Raw genomic sequence first — 17,708 nt, 5'->3', positions numbered from 1 at the left:
TACTTCATGAAAGCATGCCATGATGACAGTGCCCCTCATCTCCTGAATAGTTACACGGAGCTTGGGAGTACTGTCAAGAACTGCCACAACCCTCACCCATGAACGTCTTCACCCACAGTTTTATTCTGTTTCCATTCCCAGGGGTCAAGAATGCTGACACTGACCAGGCTGCTTTCCTGCCTCTTCCAGGTTGGAACTCCCGTCTCGATCTGGAACGGCTGCCGGGAGGAACATGCTGCTGGGCATCACCATCTCGGGGGTGGTCACCTGAGGACACAGGGAGGGTCACAGGGAGAGGAAGGGCGCAAACAGGAACGGTCTAACGGTTACTTAAACAGCGAAATTAGCCTTCACCAGTATAAAGCTGAAGGTGTCACTTTTCATAGCTCACTGAAGATTCATGTTTATTAGACAAAGCTCACATCAGTCAAAAGTGTTTCTACGGTTACATTCTGGACATAATTAGCAGTGCACACTTGAAGAATAATCTTATTATTAATATTTTTCCTTTATGCAGAATTTTGACTTTGATCACTGACAATGTTTTGTCATGGGCTGTGAAACTTCTTGTGCAACCAATTAGGTGGATAAGTTGAAAGGCCCACCTTAAGCTGCTGAAAACATAATAAGGGCCCTAATTAAATCATACCTAGTAAAGTACACTGTAATCTTGAAGCAGGGAGCATTGTAGTACTGTTTTCAAAATGTATTCAGGCAAGAAGAGGAGGGAGTAAGAGTGAAGAAAAGGGTGAGAAGGAGCGAAGAGAACAAAGGGAAGGCTAAGGACACCCAGACACACTGGCGGATTTTCCAGGAAACAACATCTTGTAACCCTTTACAAACTGACATCAAATGCACACAAGCGTTTTTCCTGACTCACTCACTCAAGCCTGAATTTCTTTTGGAGGCAGACGACATCAGAGGGGACATCTGGCCAGTGTTCCAGCCTCTGCAGGTAGCCTGCACAGCATTCTACAACACGGCTGCCCCACCTTGACCATGAGCATTGCTCTCTAATATAGCACATTTGAAACTGGCCTGGACCCAGATACCTACAATTTTTAAGCCAGATCCTCAGACCTAGATCTCTAGGCCTCCCTGCCACCTGGTCAGAAGCCTGTCCAAACAAGATGTCATTTGCCCTGTGTTAATGTGATAAGCAGCCCTCAGTATCCAATGTAAGAATAAAAGGTTCTTTGTTTAAACATACAGCAGTAGCCCCCGGACCTGCTATGGGGTAGGCAGGTTAGTGATGATGATATTTCCAAATGAATTAGAAACTGTCTCCCATTTGATGACTGCCTGAGAAGGGAACTGACCTACAGGTTACAGGCACAGAAAAGTACAGTCACCTCTATTCTCTCTACATGGCACCCAGCCCCAGCTGGAGGCATTATTTTCTCAGCACACACGGGTTTGAAATAGCAGAGATTACAACACTTAGATACTTGTTCAAAATTAGTATTTTTAATAAATGACTGAAGTTTTGAATGGTTTGAAGAGCCTGTCCTTGTCCTTAGTCACTGCAGACATGTTCACCGGTGTCATCAGCAATAGGCTCAATGCCTAGAGGAGACCAGAAAACTGCCCCCCTCAACACCAAAAAGGTAACTCCTCTATCACGTGTAGGGATGTTAGAATTATCTCAGCAACCCCAACCAACGCCAACAGGTACACAAAGTAAGCAACAGGCACTATAGAGACAGGTTCTCAGAGCCCCCGTGTTTGCAAAGAGCAGGTGCACGGCCGGTGAACACGTGTGACACAGCATTCCTGCTCCCAGGGACATCTGCACCCTCACACGCGGCACGTCAGCAGCTGGTTAAGGCTAGCTGTTGATGAATCGTTAGGAATGGAATGGAGATTGCCAAACTCATTCCATCTATTTTCTTTTTAATAGAAAGCATTTCTGACCAGTGTGGTTGGGGGGTCCAGTGGGAATCCAAGAAGTGAAAGGTCACCGATTAATTTATAGTCCTCAGCCGAGGGGGAGCACAAGGTTGGGGGTGCGAGGGGGAGAAAGGGAAAGGAAAAAAGACTCCCCCCCACCTCCTCTCGGTTGTAGCTGCAGGAGCAGTCCTTTCCTGGGATCTTTAGGAATTATGGAAAATGAATCATGAGAAATAAAAAAAAAAGCCCTACAGAGTAAAAAAGAATAAAATTATCTAACACCTCAGCTGCACATCATTATAGAAAACTGTGGGCTTTTTATAGGCATTACAGTAAGGCAGACATCCCCTCTAACAGACTCAGTACGACGGATCAGTAATTGTTTTCATACACTTTAATTAGAAAAACTCAGATGGCTATGAATAATAATGGAAAAGAGAGACTTTTGCACTTGAAAGGTTGAAGTCAATCAAGTGTGAATGACGGCAAAAAAGAAAAAAAAAAAAGACACCAATTCATCAGCCCTCTGTTGTCTCGCTGCGACTTTAATCATAATTCCTGATTGGGATTCAAGAAGGCAGTAAGCAGCGGTTCTTTGTCTGCCTTCACCTTCCATCAATTAACTCTCCCCGAAATATAATCATCAACCTCACATGCTCCTCTGCATCTTAATCTGGGCCTCCAACCCTGTAAGTCTTGCCCCATATGTGTTTAAGTAAGTACTTTTATCTACCTGCCTCTTCTCATCTACAGTATACTCAACCTCTCCTTGAAAAAAAAAAAATTGGTTTGGTGTATGAAATTTAAACAGGCAAGAATTTCACAGGAGGCAAAGGAGAGGACCCCTAAAGGGAGTCTCAGACACAGAAATCCTGATGAAGCCTACCTGGGTGATGCGTGTGCACCGGAGTTGACAATGGAAGCTGCCTTGCTGTGTGGGCTGCCTGATGGTCCCAGAGTCAGTTCTTAGAAACTCATGTTCCAAGCCTGGGCCTGCTCCTTCCGCTCCTACCAGCTTCCAAAGCTTTTCACTCAAATTGTGCCTGCTTTTCCACCCCCACAGAGCCAAAACGTAATCCTGCTAACAGAGCTCACTGAGGAAAGGGATCGGGGATCGGGATCGGGATCGGGACCTTGAGGCACCTGCCTTGGCACTGCCTTTGTTTTCCAATCAGATCTGCCTACCAAACTCACTGGAAAATTCACATCATTCCAACCACAGTCTCGTATGGACAGCTAAAAGTGGGACAGGCGGTCACTACTCTGCTGAACACAGTTCTGTAAGGGTCCCACTGCCACCTCCACCCCCGCCAGGAGCACTGCAGTGTGCAGGTTTTAAGAGGTTAAAGCATAACCAGGGCCTTCCCAAGCGTGCTCCACCTTCAGAGGCAGAGGCCCATTCCTAGCTCCCTTACCTGGGGAAGAGAAATACACGTGTGCACCTTCTTAGCTTTCCTTTTCTCTCTCCCGCCCCTACTCCCCTTCCTCTTCTCTCCAGCTGCCCACTCTCCTACTCCATTTATACCCCAAGCCATGGACTCACAAGCTAAACAAAAAAGTTTGAGGTTTGAGCACATGACTTGCTGTAGGAATCTCAGCTTTGAGCACATTTTCTAAGGGGCTTAATGATCTCTAAAAAGGTGAATTATTTTTGGACTGTGAGCTTCTTGGGGACAGAGACCTTGTTTTGCTCTGTTTATCCCACAAGCATGCAGCACGGGGACCCTGTATAATGTTTAGTAAATAAATAGTGGTCAAATGGATGTATAAACAAAGTCACTCAAGGCTCTTCCTTCTCAGTAACTGAGTTGTTTTGGAAATGCTGAGTTGTTTTGGATGGTTGTACCATCCATGTAGACTGGGTCTTCTAATGACGTGTATATCCCTAAACACTGAATACAGTGATTTATGCCCCCCCCCCATACTCACTGAGTGACCTGAAAATGTCAATGCAGGGTCTTACCAAAAAGTAAAACAAGTTTTTCTGCTTAGGAAAATTCAAATGATTAGAGCCACTGCTTCCCTGGCATCTGAGTCTCTCAAGACTGGCCAGGCTCAGGCAAAGGGCAGTTCCACGCTAATCTTGACACCACCTGTTTCCTCCCTACCCCTTCTGAGCCAAGTGAGCTCCATTCCTCCCGGAGAATGCAGAGTTGATGGGTACATAGGAAGAAACCAGCAGCTGAGCGGGGGTGCTGAAAGCATGGAGACAAACTGGGTCTAACCTGCTCCTGATAAACAGGTCTCATGTGGAACAAGAAAAATGTGGAGCTGTACTCCAATGATGAAAGTCTTCCTCTTTAACCAGTTCTCTTAGACAAAGGTACATACTTCAGAAGTTAATGGGAAATGAAATTAAAAGGTACTTGTGTTGGTGCAGAAATGCATAGGTTCTTTTTGTAATGTGCATTTTCCCTGAACTTACTAAAGTACCCTCATATAACAATAGAAATAGAAGTTTCATGGTGCTGATTAAGGTGGAAGACTTTCATTCCAGGAGTTAAGTGGCCCTGTGGCCTCAAACACAGAGCTTATAGAGCACAGAGTCAAGATGTGGGCCTGGTCCCCACTGTGACACCTGGGAGAGGCTGCCAGTCTTCACTCTCTCTTGGTAGAAGCTGGAGTTCTAAGTACAGCATTTCTTCCCACTGCTGACCCAGGTCACAGATCTGGAATGGCCAAATACAACACCCTGGACAGCCACAGTTATACTTTGCTTGGCTCTTAGGGCATGGCTCATACAAACTCACCTTCTGGTCTCAAGGCTACTCTCAGGCTTATTCAAGCTTGATCTGTGTAACCAACACATTTGTGCTGGAAAGTAGAAATCACTGCTGAACCTGGTTTCTTTGAGACCCTTACCCTTACAGTCTTGACATTGCTCACTTGAATAGGGGTTTCTTTCTCAAAGTCCCACTGTTCATGTCAAAGCATTCATCTACCAAGTCAGACTCCCAAGGAAGCCTCACCTTGGACAACAGAAGAAAGAGGGGAAGGCTCAGGCACAGACCTCCCTTGCACAGACCTAGCCAGTCTGTCTCTGCTCCGTGAACAAGATATTGGTTCTGTCCAAGAAACATGAAGTTAAAATCTAACTGCTTTCAGGGATGCGTAGTCCAGCTGGTGGGACATCCCAAAGTGACTATTCCCAGGGGAGTCCTGGTATTTTTCTTCTTCCTGGGGTCCACTAGCTGCTTTCTGTACAACTGTAGCTGACAAACCAGGCACTTCTTGGCAGGTCAGCAGATCTTCAGAATCTCCCTACCTAGCTCTCACCCCACCCCCCACCCCTTACTGCCTTTTTAAAATTTTTTAACAATTTATTGAAGAGATGGAAGAGAATGAGCAGGCTCCTATCCACTGATCTACTCTTCAGATGCCCACAATGGCTGGAGCTCAACCAGAACAAAGCCAGGAACCCAGAACTCAATCTAGGTCTCCCAAGTAAGTGGTAAGAATACAACGTGAGCCATCACCACTGCTTCCCTGGGTCCATGCCAGCAGGAAGCTGCAATCAGGAGTAAGAAGCAGGCAACAGATCCAGGAGCTCTGATACGGGAAGCAGGTATCTTCAGCATTGTCTTAACCGCTATCCCAAATGCTCACCCCACACTGCCTTCTAAATGCGCCAACCTGAATGCTAGACCATAGGGTCTAGAGGACCTGTTTCTTTGACTCGATTTCTTTAACTTCTTTGTTGATACATAGTAATTTCACAGATTTATGGCCTAAGAGTACAAAGTTTTGATACATATACACTTGATGGATAGAACTTATTTCATCATAATCACCTCCAGTATTTATGGTTTGTGGTGAAACACTGAACATCCTCTCTTCTGTTTTGAAGTATACAATATATTAGTGTTGACTGTAGCCACCACCCACTGTCAACACGAGCAGAACTCCCTCCTCCTAGCTGTTGACTTTGTACCCACTGAACAACCTCTTCCCTTCCTTTTTAAAGTGGCTTCTGTGTGGTTGTTTATCCAGTTGTTTATTTTTGTGTGCCTGGTTTTTTGAATACATAAAACTCTGAAAAAATTCTGAACAGCCACGTTAACACTCACATGAGCCAGAAACAAACGTTGCCTAGAACCAGATTTTAAAAGGTGAGAATGAGAACAATTGAAAAAGAAGTAAGGGGGTGGGGGGGAGTAGAGAGGAAACACATGAACGGTCATCCTCAGAGAGGAGCTGAGGAGGAGATGAATTGGAGAGAAAAGCTTCATTAGACTCTGAGAGGCAAGCAGTGGCAGCATACCAAGGTCACTTCTAATTTAGACCATCTAATTGGCAAACAGGCTCCAAATGGCTATCATCTCACAGGGCTTGGAATTAATGAAGCCCGATTATTTTCATTACCTTCCTCTGAGATGGAGACAAAGTGAGAGAGCTGGTACCCAGGTGGGTGTGACGGCCCCAGGGCCAGTAGCCACCTGGGAGCCCTAGCAAGGGGAGGGAGGGTGCAGACAGGCTGTCCCAGAGACCCATAAGCAAACACGGAGCACCAGCAAGTCAGAGACACCGACCTAAAAACCGCAGAGGACAAGTGATGGCTGCCCAAAAAGAGACTTGAGAGAACTGCAGGCAGTGCAGGGCCAGGGACATGGAAGGGAAATCTCTGCATGTACAGAAAACAAAATACTAAAGAACTGCCAGAGGGCTAAAGGATCCGTGGTCAGAGCTGCTCAAGAGAGTCAGTCCTTATCTCTGTGGGGTCATGTTTTGTTAAGTCATTAGGGAACAAAGCAAACTCCCCTATTCTATTGCGCCAGGATCCCAGTGGTGTGTCCTGTCACTGAGAAAGACAGAGATCAGTTAGAATAATTTAAGAGTAGTGAAATGCATTGTAGATGGACTTTCCTCTTCTCATTCAGGGGCCAGAAACTTGTGTCCCATGCCCTTACCCCACCTTCCCTGAGAGACTTGGAAAGCAGGGGCATGGAGCAGCAGCTCCCACGTCTCCACCAGCTGGAAACCTGAAGCTTCTCTGAATAGGTCAGACTAGGTGGGACTTAGTGATGCGAAACTGGCCCAAGGGGCAGGCTGCCCACTAGGGGTGGCGAGGCACTTAGCTCCCTTAAGCTTCAGAGATTTGCTTCTTTCATGTGATGTGTGCAAAGGACCAGTTGGAGCTCTATTAGCAATACGCCAAGCAGAATGAAGTGCTGTGGGTGTGGCTTCCACAGTGGAAGGCCAGCACTGCAATTGTTCCCAGTGGAGAATATTTTTCAAGCCCCCTCCTCATTAAAAAGAAGGGGGCCCATGGAAGACATAGATATGAGATGCAGAGCATAAGCAAGCAGCTGTTACCATAGCAACAGACATATTAGACACTGCAGGTTCCTGAAAGCTGTCTGATAAGGTATTATTAAATGAAGCCTCCTCAAAACGCTCTCCATTTACAACTGTACAGAAAGACATTGTGTAGAAAATAATCTATTTCCATTTATCAGGGTGGAATTTACTTTTAGAAGGACTGAAACCCAATTCAAGCTAGATCCTGAGACTTTGGATCCAGAGAGCAAAAAAAAAAAATATCTACCAGAAGTTACAGCTTAGATACCCTGGACACACCCCATGTCTGCCAGGAATCAACTACGGGAGATTTTGCCAGCTCTTCCTATTTTGCAGCTAACGACACCTAACTCAGTCAGCCTGCTGGGGAGGGAAGAAGATTCACTGCTCTCGCTGCTGCTGATGCTCACCACTTAGGGACAAAGCAGGCATAACCTGCTTCTCTTGGAGGTTTCAATGACTATGGATGGCCCTGGCCTTAATGATACCGTATGGAAAATGGAGATGCGATTTGAGACCTTCCTCGTCATGCTGTTTTCGGAGTTCCCTGCACTAGTTGGCCAGAAGCAGAGATACTGTCGGAAAGCCGAACCAAATACTTTCCCAGGGTCAATTTTCTCATAAAATTACAGTCAAACACCCTCCAGAGGCATTGTTTAACCACAGGTTCATTCTAATCACTTAGTTGTAAAACAGTTGCAAATTCTATTTTAATACCAAACTTCTCAGAGGAAGGATACTGGCATGGGCTTTGATTCATTGGAGCAGAAGCCAAAATCAGTCCTCCAGTCCTCCAGTGGGATTCTGGGTTCACTCTGTGGGATGACAGAATTGTCCTCTAACCCTGGTTGCGCATCTTTTCCTGCTGAACTGAACAGCTGAGGTGGAAAAGCCTTATATGGCTCAATGCAAACCATGTTCATGGCTGGAAGCTCCAATGCAGTGTTGCCAATGATGTCATGCCTCCACTTTCCCATACAAAGAGAAAGTAGAAAATCATCCTCACATACGCCTTTAGGCAAAAAGTGAAACACATGATTACATTTCCCGTAACTTCCAACTTGATTTCCGAGTCCATTAGCTCTGTCTTGCTACTAGCAAACCAACCTCTCCTAACCAGCACACTTCCCACAATCTGCACACTTTCCAACAATGTCTAGAAAACGCTTCTATTGTCTCTGTGCAAAGATGAGGTCCAGGACTTTCTATAAAAGTGCCACGCCCTTTAGAAAGTACTTTCTCTTCTGCAATAATTAGATTGTCAGGAGTTCCAGAACAGTCTTTACTAACTGCTTTCAGGGATCTACTTTGCATGTCATGGAGGATCTTTAAGAGTAGATGTGAAATTTCAGTGTGCACAGAATAACCCAGTATGGCTATAGTTGAGAATCACTACAGACAAAGGCACAAGTGAGTAAGTCCCCGAAATATCTTAGCAGTCGGTACCTAAGAAAACATAGCAGCAATAATCATCCCCTAAAGACTGTTGCTAAATGAGGAAGATTCAGAGTGACCTGCAGCCTACTTGAAATGTACCTTGCTATTGCTGTTATTAAAGTTTAACAGGGGCTGGCATGGTGGCATAGTGGGCTACAGCTCTGCCTGCAGCAACAGCATCTCATATGGGCACTGGTTCCAGTCCCGGCTGCTCTTCATCTGATCCAGCTCTCTGCTTATAGCCTGGGAAAGCAGTGGAAGATGGCCCAAGTCCTTGGGCCCCTGCACCATTTGGGAGACTCAGAAGGAGTTCCTGGCTCCTGGCTTTGGATCGGTGAAGCTCCTACCATTGTGGCCATTTGGGGAATGAACCAGCGTATGGAAGACCTTTCTCTATGTCTCTTCCTCTGTCTATAATTCTGCCTCTCAAATAAATCTTTAAAAAATACATTACAATTGGGGCTGGCACCGTGGCGCAGAGAGTTAAAGCCCTGGCCTGCAGCACCAGCATCCCATATGGGCGCCGGTTCTAGTCCCGGCTGCTCCTCTTCTGATCCGGCTCTCTGCCATGGCCTGGGATAGCAGTAGAAGACGGTTGCCCAAGTCCATGGGCCCTTGCACCCGCATGGGAGACCCGGAAGAAGTTCCTGGCTCCTGGCTCCCAGCTTCGGATCAGCGCAGCTCCAGCCATTGTGGCTATTTGGGGAGTGAACCAGCGGATGGAAGACCTCTCTATCTGTCTCTACCTCTCTCTGTAACTCTTTCAAATAAAATAAATCTTTTATTTATTTTTATATATATGTGTGTGTGTGTATATATATATAAATAAAACAATAGAGATCTGAAACATAATTGATACTGTAGGCCCCAGGGATGTAAAAAATTTTGGGGGCTGGCATTGTGACGTAGCAAGGAAAGCCATTGCCTGCAATGCTGTTATACAGTACGGGTGCAAGTTGTGTTCCAGCTGCTGCACTTCCAGTCCAGCCTGCTAATGGCCTGGCAAAAGCCATGGACGTATCTGGGGCCCTGACAGCCACATGGGAGACCTGGCTGTGGCCTGGCCCGGCCCCAGCTCCAGCTATTGGGGCTTTATGGGGAGTGAACCAGCAGATGGAAGATTCATTCTCATTCTCTCTCTTTCAAATAAGTAAGTAAATCTTTTTTAAAAAAATGAAAGTTCTAGTGCTCGAACAGTGATGCAGATCACTATAGGCCCACATTCCAACACTAAGTCTACACAAAACAGCAAAAATTACCACCTGAACAAAATAAAAAGGTAGTTACATAAAACACTGTCCCCCCTCTGTCTTCTTTTTACTTCTTCTGATGTCCGTGGTTCTAAGGTGAACAGCTGGGAAATGAGATGAGGCCTGGGGAAACCCCTTACACAGAAACCCACCCATCCAGAGGGGGAGGTTTCCACTAACTCTCTCCACAGCGATCTCTAACCTCGGAAACTGTGCATGGAAAACATTTATACTTGAAAGAGCTCTGAAAGGAAACTCATGCTAGGTCACTTCTGAGTTTTCCATTGGCTGGTAAAGTTCTCGGATGCATCATCAATTGTATGTTCCTCATGACCACACATCACTCACAAGATTAATTCTGCGTAACCCAATGGAAGAGGTGGTGTGTCTGTGACCTGCACATTATGACATGGAATTCTGAATAGACTACCTCTCTGGAACTCTGCACATGAAAAAGCAATCAAATTAACTCAGTACTCTTACACCACTGTTGAAATTATGTGAAGTTGGAGATGAGACTAATTCTTTGGGGGTTTTTCCTCTAGTGATTGGAAAAGGATTTTCAAAGCAGTCCCAATGTAATTGAAGGGAGGACATTATCAGCACCTACAGCATTTTCAAAGACCACGTTATGATTGGATTTAAATCTTTGCACTAACCCTTTGAGATTTGTTAGCAGTGACCAGTTAGAACCTTTCTTTCAAAACATGCAGGTGTAGCAAAATATTCAGATGCGAAGCTCACATGCATGAGTCAACACAGTACATCCAGTTGTCTACACTCCTGCGCTGAGAACCAAGCATCCACTTGGGAAACTGTTACAGGGCTTACATCTCAAGTGGAAAAACGTAGGCTCACAGCTCAACAGTACCACTTACAAATGGCATCAAGTCAGTCACCTTCTTTGAGCCTGTTTGCTCACATACCAATGGGAACACAAGATTTCTTTACTTGGGAAGCACAGACTCGGAGGGAGAGAGACAGAGAGGGTCACCATCTGCTGGTTGACCGTCTAAATGCCCAGAATGGTTGACACCAAAGCCAGGAGCTGCGAACTCACTCCAGAGCTCTGACGTGGGTGTCAGGAACTTACCCATTTGAGCCATCACTGCCACCTCCCAGCACTGAGAGGAAGCTAGAATCAGGAACCAGACTGGGAATGGAACTCAGGTGGACCAGAGGGAGGGTGGACGTTCCAATCAGCATCTTAACCACTACCGAGGCCAAATGCCTTCCCCAGTGGGAAACCAGTTTTAAAACGACTTGTTTACAAGGGTGAGTGAAATGATACAAAATTACCCTAGATCATGGCTGCTCAGTAAAGGTGTGGAGACTCGGAATTGCGATTTCTTCATAGAAACGCTTAGTTAACCCACACCGCAGGGCGACGAGGAGACAGGATGTTGAGAAGGTCACGCTTGGCACTTAGGGCCACAGTCATGCCAAGCCGAAGGCAGGTACAGTACAGCAGAGGCCACAGAGCCAGGATCATTTTCTGCTGTTTCCAGCTCTGTGCTGGCTTTGCCATTCAACAGCAATGATCCTGCCTTGTTGCTGTGTCACCTTTGACCCCTACAGAAATAAAAATGACAGGACCCCACTCCTGGCTGTCTTACCGTCATGATCAGCTTCTCCACGCAGTCCGGCGCCACGCTGTGGAGGTGGGTGAGATGCAGCTGCAGGTGGATCTTGTTGTTGAGCGTGTCCTGGCACAGGGGGCAGCGGAGCATGGGCTGCACCGAGTGCTGGGTCATGGCATGGACTCGGAGCCGGTTGACGTCAGCATTGCTGTACTTGCAGTAGGGGCACTGGTACATCTGTGGGAACACAGCCCGCGCACTGGCTCAGTCTGCTTCCTGTCGGCAACTGTGTCTGCCCCAAGCCCACCCACCCCGAAGTTCATTCCCCACCCGCAGATCCCACTGAGCTCTCACCTGTTCCGGTTTGATCTCCTCAGATGTTTTGGGTCGCTTTGAAGAGAGGGGAGACTCCGAACTGCCAGGGAAGGGGATGCGTTTGGAGGTTGCAGGAGAATCTGTCAGCTCCTTCTCTGCTTGGCTGGATGATGCTAGAAAGATAAAGTAGATGATGCAACACGGCGGCCAGAGCAGGCAGCTCGCAGAGTGTTTGCGCGGAGTGAAAAGCAACATTCACTTGTACAACAGGAGTTCTGCAAAACACCAAGACTCAAGAAGGATGAACATCCGGACCGACTGACCTCGCCTGCTGGAAAAGAAACAAGTGTGCCTCACACCTTGAATTTAACAACCGAACCTTAGGAAAAGAAGGGAAAGAACGGGAATGAAAGAATCTGGCGTTGAATGACACTGAATTCCATCTGTTCCGACCTCCCCCTACCCCCGACACAGTCTGCTGGCTTGCAGGGGAAGGAGGGCCGAGGGAAGCCAGCAAAGTCAACCTGAGGACCAGCTGCCTGCGCCTCAGAGGTCTGCCATTCTGTGTGCTCCCAGCCCTGTTTTCCCACCTTGTGGAATCACAGCCCTCACGCACAGGCCAGCTGGTAAATGTGATCTGAGGGAGGCTCACGTGTCTATCTGCATATCAATACGTGGAAAACAATCTCAACCTTCTGGCTGACACCACGGAAGGAACAAAACAGTAATTAAGGAGGAAACACATTAGGCCTGAGTAGCAAACAGGCATGGCAATGGTGGAAGGAGTCCTGGGAGGACAAGGACCTGGCAGATCTCAGGAGCAATCCGCCGGGCGAAGGCTTGCACCAGGACAAGCAGGGCTCCTCCGGGGCAAATGCTAATCCCAGGATGGCTGGATCCGGTTGTACTGAAACCTGGTCAGTATCCAAGGGCTGGCCCTTTCATTTGTTTTGGATATAGCACTCCATTTTCCACAGTTTTGTTTAAAGCGGTAAGAATTCTTTAAAACCCCCAAAATGAGAAGGGCACATGTTCTGGTGTGGTGGGTTAAGCCGCTGCCAGGGACAGCTGCATTCTATACTTGATTGCAGGTTCAAGTCCAAGCTACTCCACTTCCCATCCAACTCCTTACAAATGCACCTGGAATGCAGATGATGGCTCAAGTACTTGAGTTCCTGCCCCTCATGTAGGAGATAGGAATGAAGTTCTGGTCTCCTGGCTTTGGATTGGCCCAGCTGTTGTGGCCATTTGGGCAGTGAACTAGCAAATGAAAGATCTCTGTTATTCTGCCTTCCACATGAATAAATAAATCTTTAAAAAGAAACAGTGTTAAGAATGCTGCTGTGGCATAGTGGGTAAAGCCACAGCCTGAGTACAGGCATCCTATATGGGCGCCAGTTCAAGTCCCGGCTGCCCCGCTTCGGATCCAGCTCCCTACTAATGTACCTGGGAAAGCAGTAGAAGATGGCCCACGTCCTTGGGCCCCTGCATCCACGTGGGAGACCCAGAAGAAGCTCCTGGCTCCTGGTTTTGGATCAGCCTTGCTCCAGCTATTGCGGCCATTGAGAGAGTCAACTGGCAGATGGGAGACCTCTCCTTTTCTCTCTGTCTCTGACTCTCTGTAACTCTGGCTTTCAAATAAAGAATAAATCTTTAAAAAAAAATAGTGTTAAAAAATATGTACCTATTGTCGTCATCAAAATAATGTGAGTCAGCACTCAGGTTTTTAGTTTATGAAGCTTGATTTTTATTCCTTGCCAAAACTGCTGTCTCACCTTCTCTAGTTATTTAGTAAGTACTTCCACTTTATGCTCCACATTGACATTTGTTTGATGTGGACACCAAGATGCTGTCATTACAGATGTGTACTTTATTACTTTTAGAAAATTTTTATTTGAAAGGCAGAGGCACAGACAGACAGATGTCTTGCATTCATTGGTTCACTCTCCAAATTCCTGCACCAGCCAGGGTTGAGCAGCCAGGCCAAAGCTCAGAGCCTGGAACTGAACCCAGGTCTCCCACATGGGTGTCAGGGACTCAAGTACTTCATTCAGCCCCTGCTGTCTCCCAAGGTATGCAGTAGCAGGAAGCTGGCTCAAAAGCAGAGGCAGGAACTGAACCCAAGCACTCCAATACGGGGTGCAGGTGTCCCAAGCAGTGTCTTAATCACTGTACCAATCATCTACCCTGACAATTTTAGAAAATGAACTTCATTCATTGAAATCCTAAGACCACAGAATAATTCTGAAAAATAAATGCCAAATGCAGGTAATGTTCCAGGAAGTTGCTGTTCTTCCCAGAATGCATATCTTATGACCTTTAACCCCAATATCTTGGTAACCTGGTCTACGTAAGTTTGTAAGACATCTATTATTTAAAAAGTACAAGGACAAGCATATTACACACAGCCCCCACCCCCTTCCCAACACACACATTCATAACAGTACTTTAATCTGTCTCGAATCGACTTCAAACCCATTTTGCTCTTAATGGGAGTTATTCATTTTCACTTGAAAGGTAATACGTGACGGCTGGATATTTAATGTGATGGACTGGCTGCCGATTAACTAGGTGCTGCAACATTCTAAACCAGGTCCCCCATGGCCCACTTCCCAGCTCCTGGCCTCCCACAGACCCATGGAACCTTCCATCACACGGCTCAGACCCTGCTGTGCGGTGGGCCCTTCCCAACACTGCCATTGCCACAGTCGTTAACGTTTCAGGGATGCAAGTCCCGCCTGCCCCCAGACACTTTCTTATTTTCCATCACTTTCATTTTTGTTCAATGGTTTTGTCTATGTATCAACTCTTCAAATGCACTCTAAAGGTGGCGTGGGTAGAGACATCAAACGATACTTTATGTGCTTGCTTGTCACAGCCATCTCTTCACCTTCCTTCCGCACCCAACCGAAGGCACTGGGTTAAGCTTGGGGCTTAGTTAGGAAAGAACTGGTATCTGCCCCTCCTTGCAGCAGAAGCAAACCAAGATACATATTATATGTCAAATACTCCTCCCCGCCTTCTCTTAGTCTGTGAGCTGCACCAGCACCTGCTTTGACAGAACCACAACGCTGCCTTGTAACCATTCTCGATGTGCCTGTCACTCCCCCTGTGGGCTAAGTCATTTGTGCAGCTGCTCAGTAGTGCGAATCAGCGTGCACTGAGGATGAGACCACCCAACTCATCTCACTCCCCTGGAGCCGGAAAGCACGCACAGTGACAGCACAGCCTAAGTCTCCTCACAGGACCAAAAGATCCATCCTCTCCTTCAGTGCCGAACGCACGATGAATGGCGGCGCGGTTGCAGAGGTGAGAATGCTGGTTTCAGAAGCCACTATTCTTTCCCCTTGCAGGGAGAGGAGAAACTTACATCACCTTTTTTTTTTTTTTCCCCCAACACAAACTGCTCTGGAATTCTAAAGCTTCTTTTGTGAGCTCGAGCTAAGGAGCCATTATAACGTGTTTTAGAAAATAGAATCAGCACTCACTCATTCTCTCCCCTTTCTGCCCAGTAACACACATCCTTGCTATGAAATAGGAAATCCTGCGTGCCCTGGGGCACAAACTTTGGGGTTCATGTCCCTTCTATCCAAGACAGCCTTCATCTTTATTAGATCAGATCTGCCTAGGAGTGAACACTGGCCACTGCTAGCAAGGTCATTCTTACGAGAGACTCCATCAGCACCCAGTCGCCATTTCACTGCGCTTCCCTGGGTGATGTGGGGTGGCTCCTAAGAATTAGGTCCACTGCAGCTGACACAGGGCCATCCCAAGCTTGCCTTCACATGTTAAAAACGGTAACCCCTATGGAGACACAGTCCCAGGGTCTGCACAGTTTCTCCAGGCAGGCTGAGAGCTGTGCAAGTTCCGCATCAACATGCTCGCTGAGGGTCTGATACAGGCCACAAAGTTTTCTGAAGCTGCTGCTCCCTGAACAACATCAAAGGGGCCAGAGTCTCCAAATCATTATCTATCCAGTTCTGTCACTAGCATACACTGTCCTTGTAAGTAAATGAATACCAAGAGACAAAGTACTGTAGTTTTTGGCTTTGAAGCCTTTTCTAAACTTTAACTTAAATTCTAGCAGAGATGTCACAATATAGAAAAAAAAACATTTAAAAAATTAATTACTGGTCATTCTAAGCCTGCTATGATGTCACGTTAGTGAAATGGAAATAGATGTGCTCAAGAGATAAGACACAGTTTAAACAATCAGTGCCTGGAAACTCTGATTTACACTGACAACAAAAAAACCAAACATCTCACAGCAAGCAGTCAGCCTTGCACTCAAGATGCCTGCACCCAAACTGGGGGTCCCTGGGTTCAGTCCCCAGCTCCAGCTCCTGACTCCAGCTTCCTGCCGCTACACCTCCTAGGAGGCAATAATGGCTCAAGGAACGGGAAAGGTAATACGTGATGGCAGGAGACTTAGAGTGAGTTCCCGTTTCCTGGTCTTCAGCCCTGGCCCACCTCCAGCCTTGGCCCTTCCTCTTTCTCTTTCTCTCAAAATTTTAAAGAACAATATCTTGAAGGTTATGATCTACGGTGTTATTTACAATAACACAATTAATTTAGACAATTTAGACATCTTACAACAGGGCAAGATATAAATAATGGTGCAACCATTCTATAGGGTATTAGAACAACAGCTTTGAAGCAATATGGAAAAAATCATTAAGAATATAAATCAGAAAAGAAGATAAAAGCTGAATTACACATACCATGTTACAGCCATGGAAAAAACAGACATTAGAAGAAAATATTAGAGGGTAGGCATTGTGATACAGTGCATTAAATCGCTGGTTGGGATGCCCACATCCCCAATCAGCATCAGTGTGAGTCCTAGCTACCCACTTCCAATCCAGCCTCTTGTCAATGTGCCTGGGAAGGCAGCAGATAATGGCCCAAGTACGTGGGTTCCTACCACCCACGCGGGAGGCCCAGATGGAGTTCCGGGCTCCGGTTGCCAACATTTCAGGAGTAGACCAGCAGATGGAAGAGAACTCCTTTTCTTTCCCTCTGTCCCTCCCTGTCTCTGGCATCTTCAAATAAATAAATAAATAATCAATCCATCCATCCATCTTTGGGGGGAAGACTAGAACAAAATGAGTATCATATTTAGATGACAGAAGGCATCATGGGCCTTTTGTTCAGTTCACTGTGCCACTGTACTGCTGTTAATATATAATGAAATAGTTTTGCACTGAAATTCAACTGTCCCTCCAAGAGTTGATATTTGGAACCATACTGTGCAAAACATCAGGTAATATCTTTTACTTTGTTGGTAAAAGCAATTTTTCTCATTTTGGCAGTTTTATGAAAATATCTGTTAACTCTCAATGAATCTTCCACAGGCAATACACTGGGCTCCTAGCTTTTCAAAAGGGATCTAAACATGGCATATTCACTAAATGCGAGTGAATGCGCTACAAAGGACATACTCTGTGAAGCTGGGAGAATGGAGTACAGTGACAACGGAATGCTACGTCAGACTCACTGAAACCTAGCAGACGCTGTGGACTCCTTGCCACACCAACTTCCCCTGGAGTGAAACAGCGCTGGTCGGCTTGCGGGGAGTTACGGCTGCCCTGGCCAGCTTGCTGGTGAGCCACAGAGGACTGGGGAGTCCTTGCTACAGAGTTCAGGAAATTCAAACCCAGTTTTCTGGGCCAAGAGCCACCATTTTCTCTTAAGCTGTGATGCGTAGGCCACTAAAACTGGCAAAGACAAATACTGACAGTGGTAGGCCTGACTCCGCAGTCTCCATTTTCTTCTCTAAGTTCCTCAACATGACAGGCAAAGGAATTTGCTATCAAATGGATACATGGCTGTCAATGCATGGCTTCCATGAGGGGGAAATCCTTTACACCTGGTGATGTCAACTTCCAGATACCCTTCGATTCTTATCTCGTTTGTTTGATAAGTATTTAACCTCCAA

The 17,708-nt window shown here is 46.4% G+C and overlaps 1 protein-coding gene and 1 long non-coding RNA gene across 6 annotated transcripts in view; one reads left to right on the top strand and one right to left on the bottom strand.

Annotated features, from left to right (window-relative positions):
• The window catches only part of LOC127491372 (uncharacterized), a 168,091-nt gene extending 158,686 nt beyond the window's left edge, over positions 1-9,405 (top strand). Inside the window, exon 3 of one of the 2 annotated variants that reach the window (XR_011384077.2) lies at positions 190-9,405. This is a non-coding gene — a long non-coding RNA (uncharacterized LOC127491372). Of the gene's footprint in view, positions 1-141 lie in introns of both variants that reach the window. The other variant, XR_007920037.3, reaches the window with a different exon arrangement.
• The window catches only part of ZFHX3 (zinc finger homeobox 3), a 254,770-nt gene that overhangs the window by 16,340 nt on the left and 220,722 nt on the right, over positions 1-17,708 (bottom strand). For all 4 annotated transcript variants that reach the window (XM_070062681.2, XM_070062683.2, XM_070062680.2 and 1 more), the window contains 3 exons: positions 11,810-11,943; positions 11,492-11,692; positions 165-267 (listed from right to left, as the gene is read on the bottom strand). In XM_070062681.2, the coding sequence (XP_069918782.1) occupies positions 165-267; positions 11,492-11,692; positions 11,810-11,943 (438 nt within the window). The remainder of the gene's footprint in view (positions 1-164; positions 268-11,491; positions 11,693-11,809; positions 11,944-17,708) is intronic.

Source organism: Oryctolagus cuniculus, chromosome 18 (genome assembly GCF_051225735.1).
Source record: "Oryctolagus cuniculus isolate XC-2025 breed Fujian yellow rabbit chromosome 18, ASM5122573v1, whole genome shotgun sequence".
Classification (NCBI taxonomy): Eukaryota; Metazoa; Chordata; class Mammalia; order Lagomorpha; family Leporidae; genus Oryctolagus; species Oryctolagus cuniculus.
Note: the sequence above shows the minus strand (reverse complement) of the source record. Positions and strands in the feature narration are given on the sequence as shown.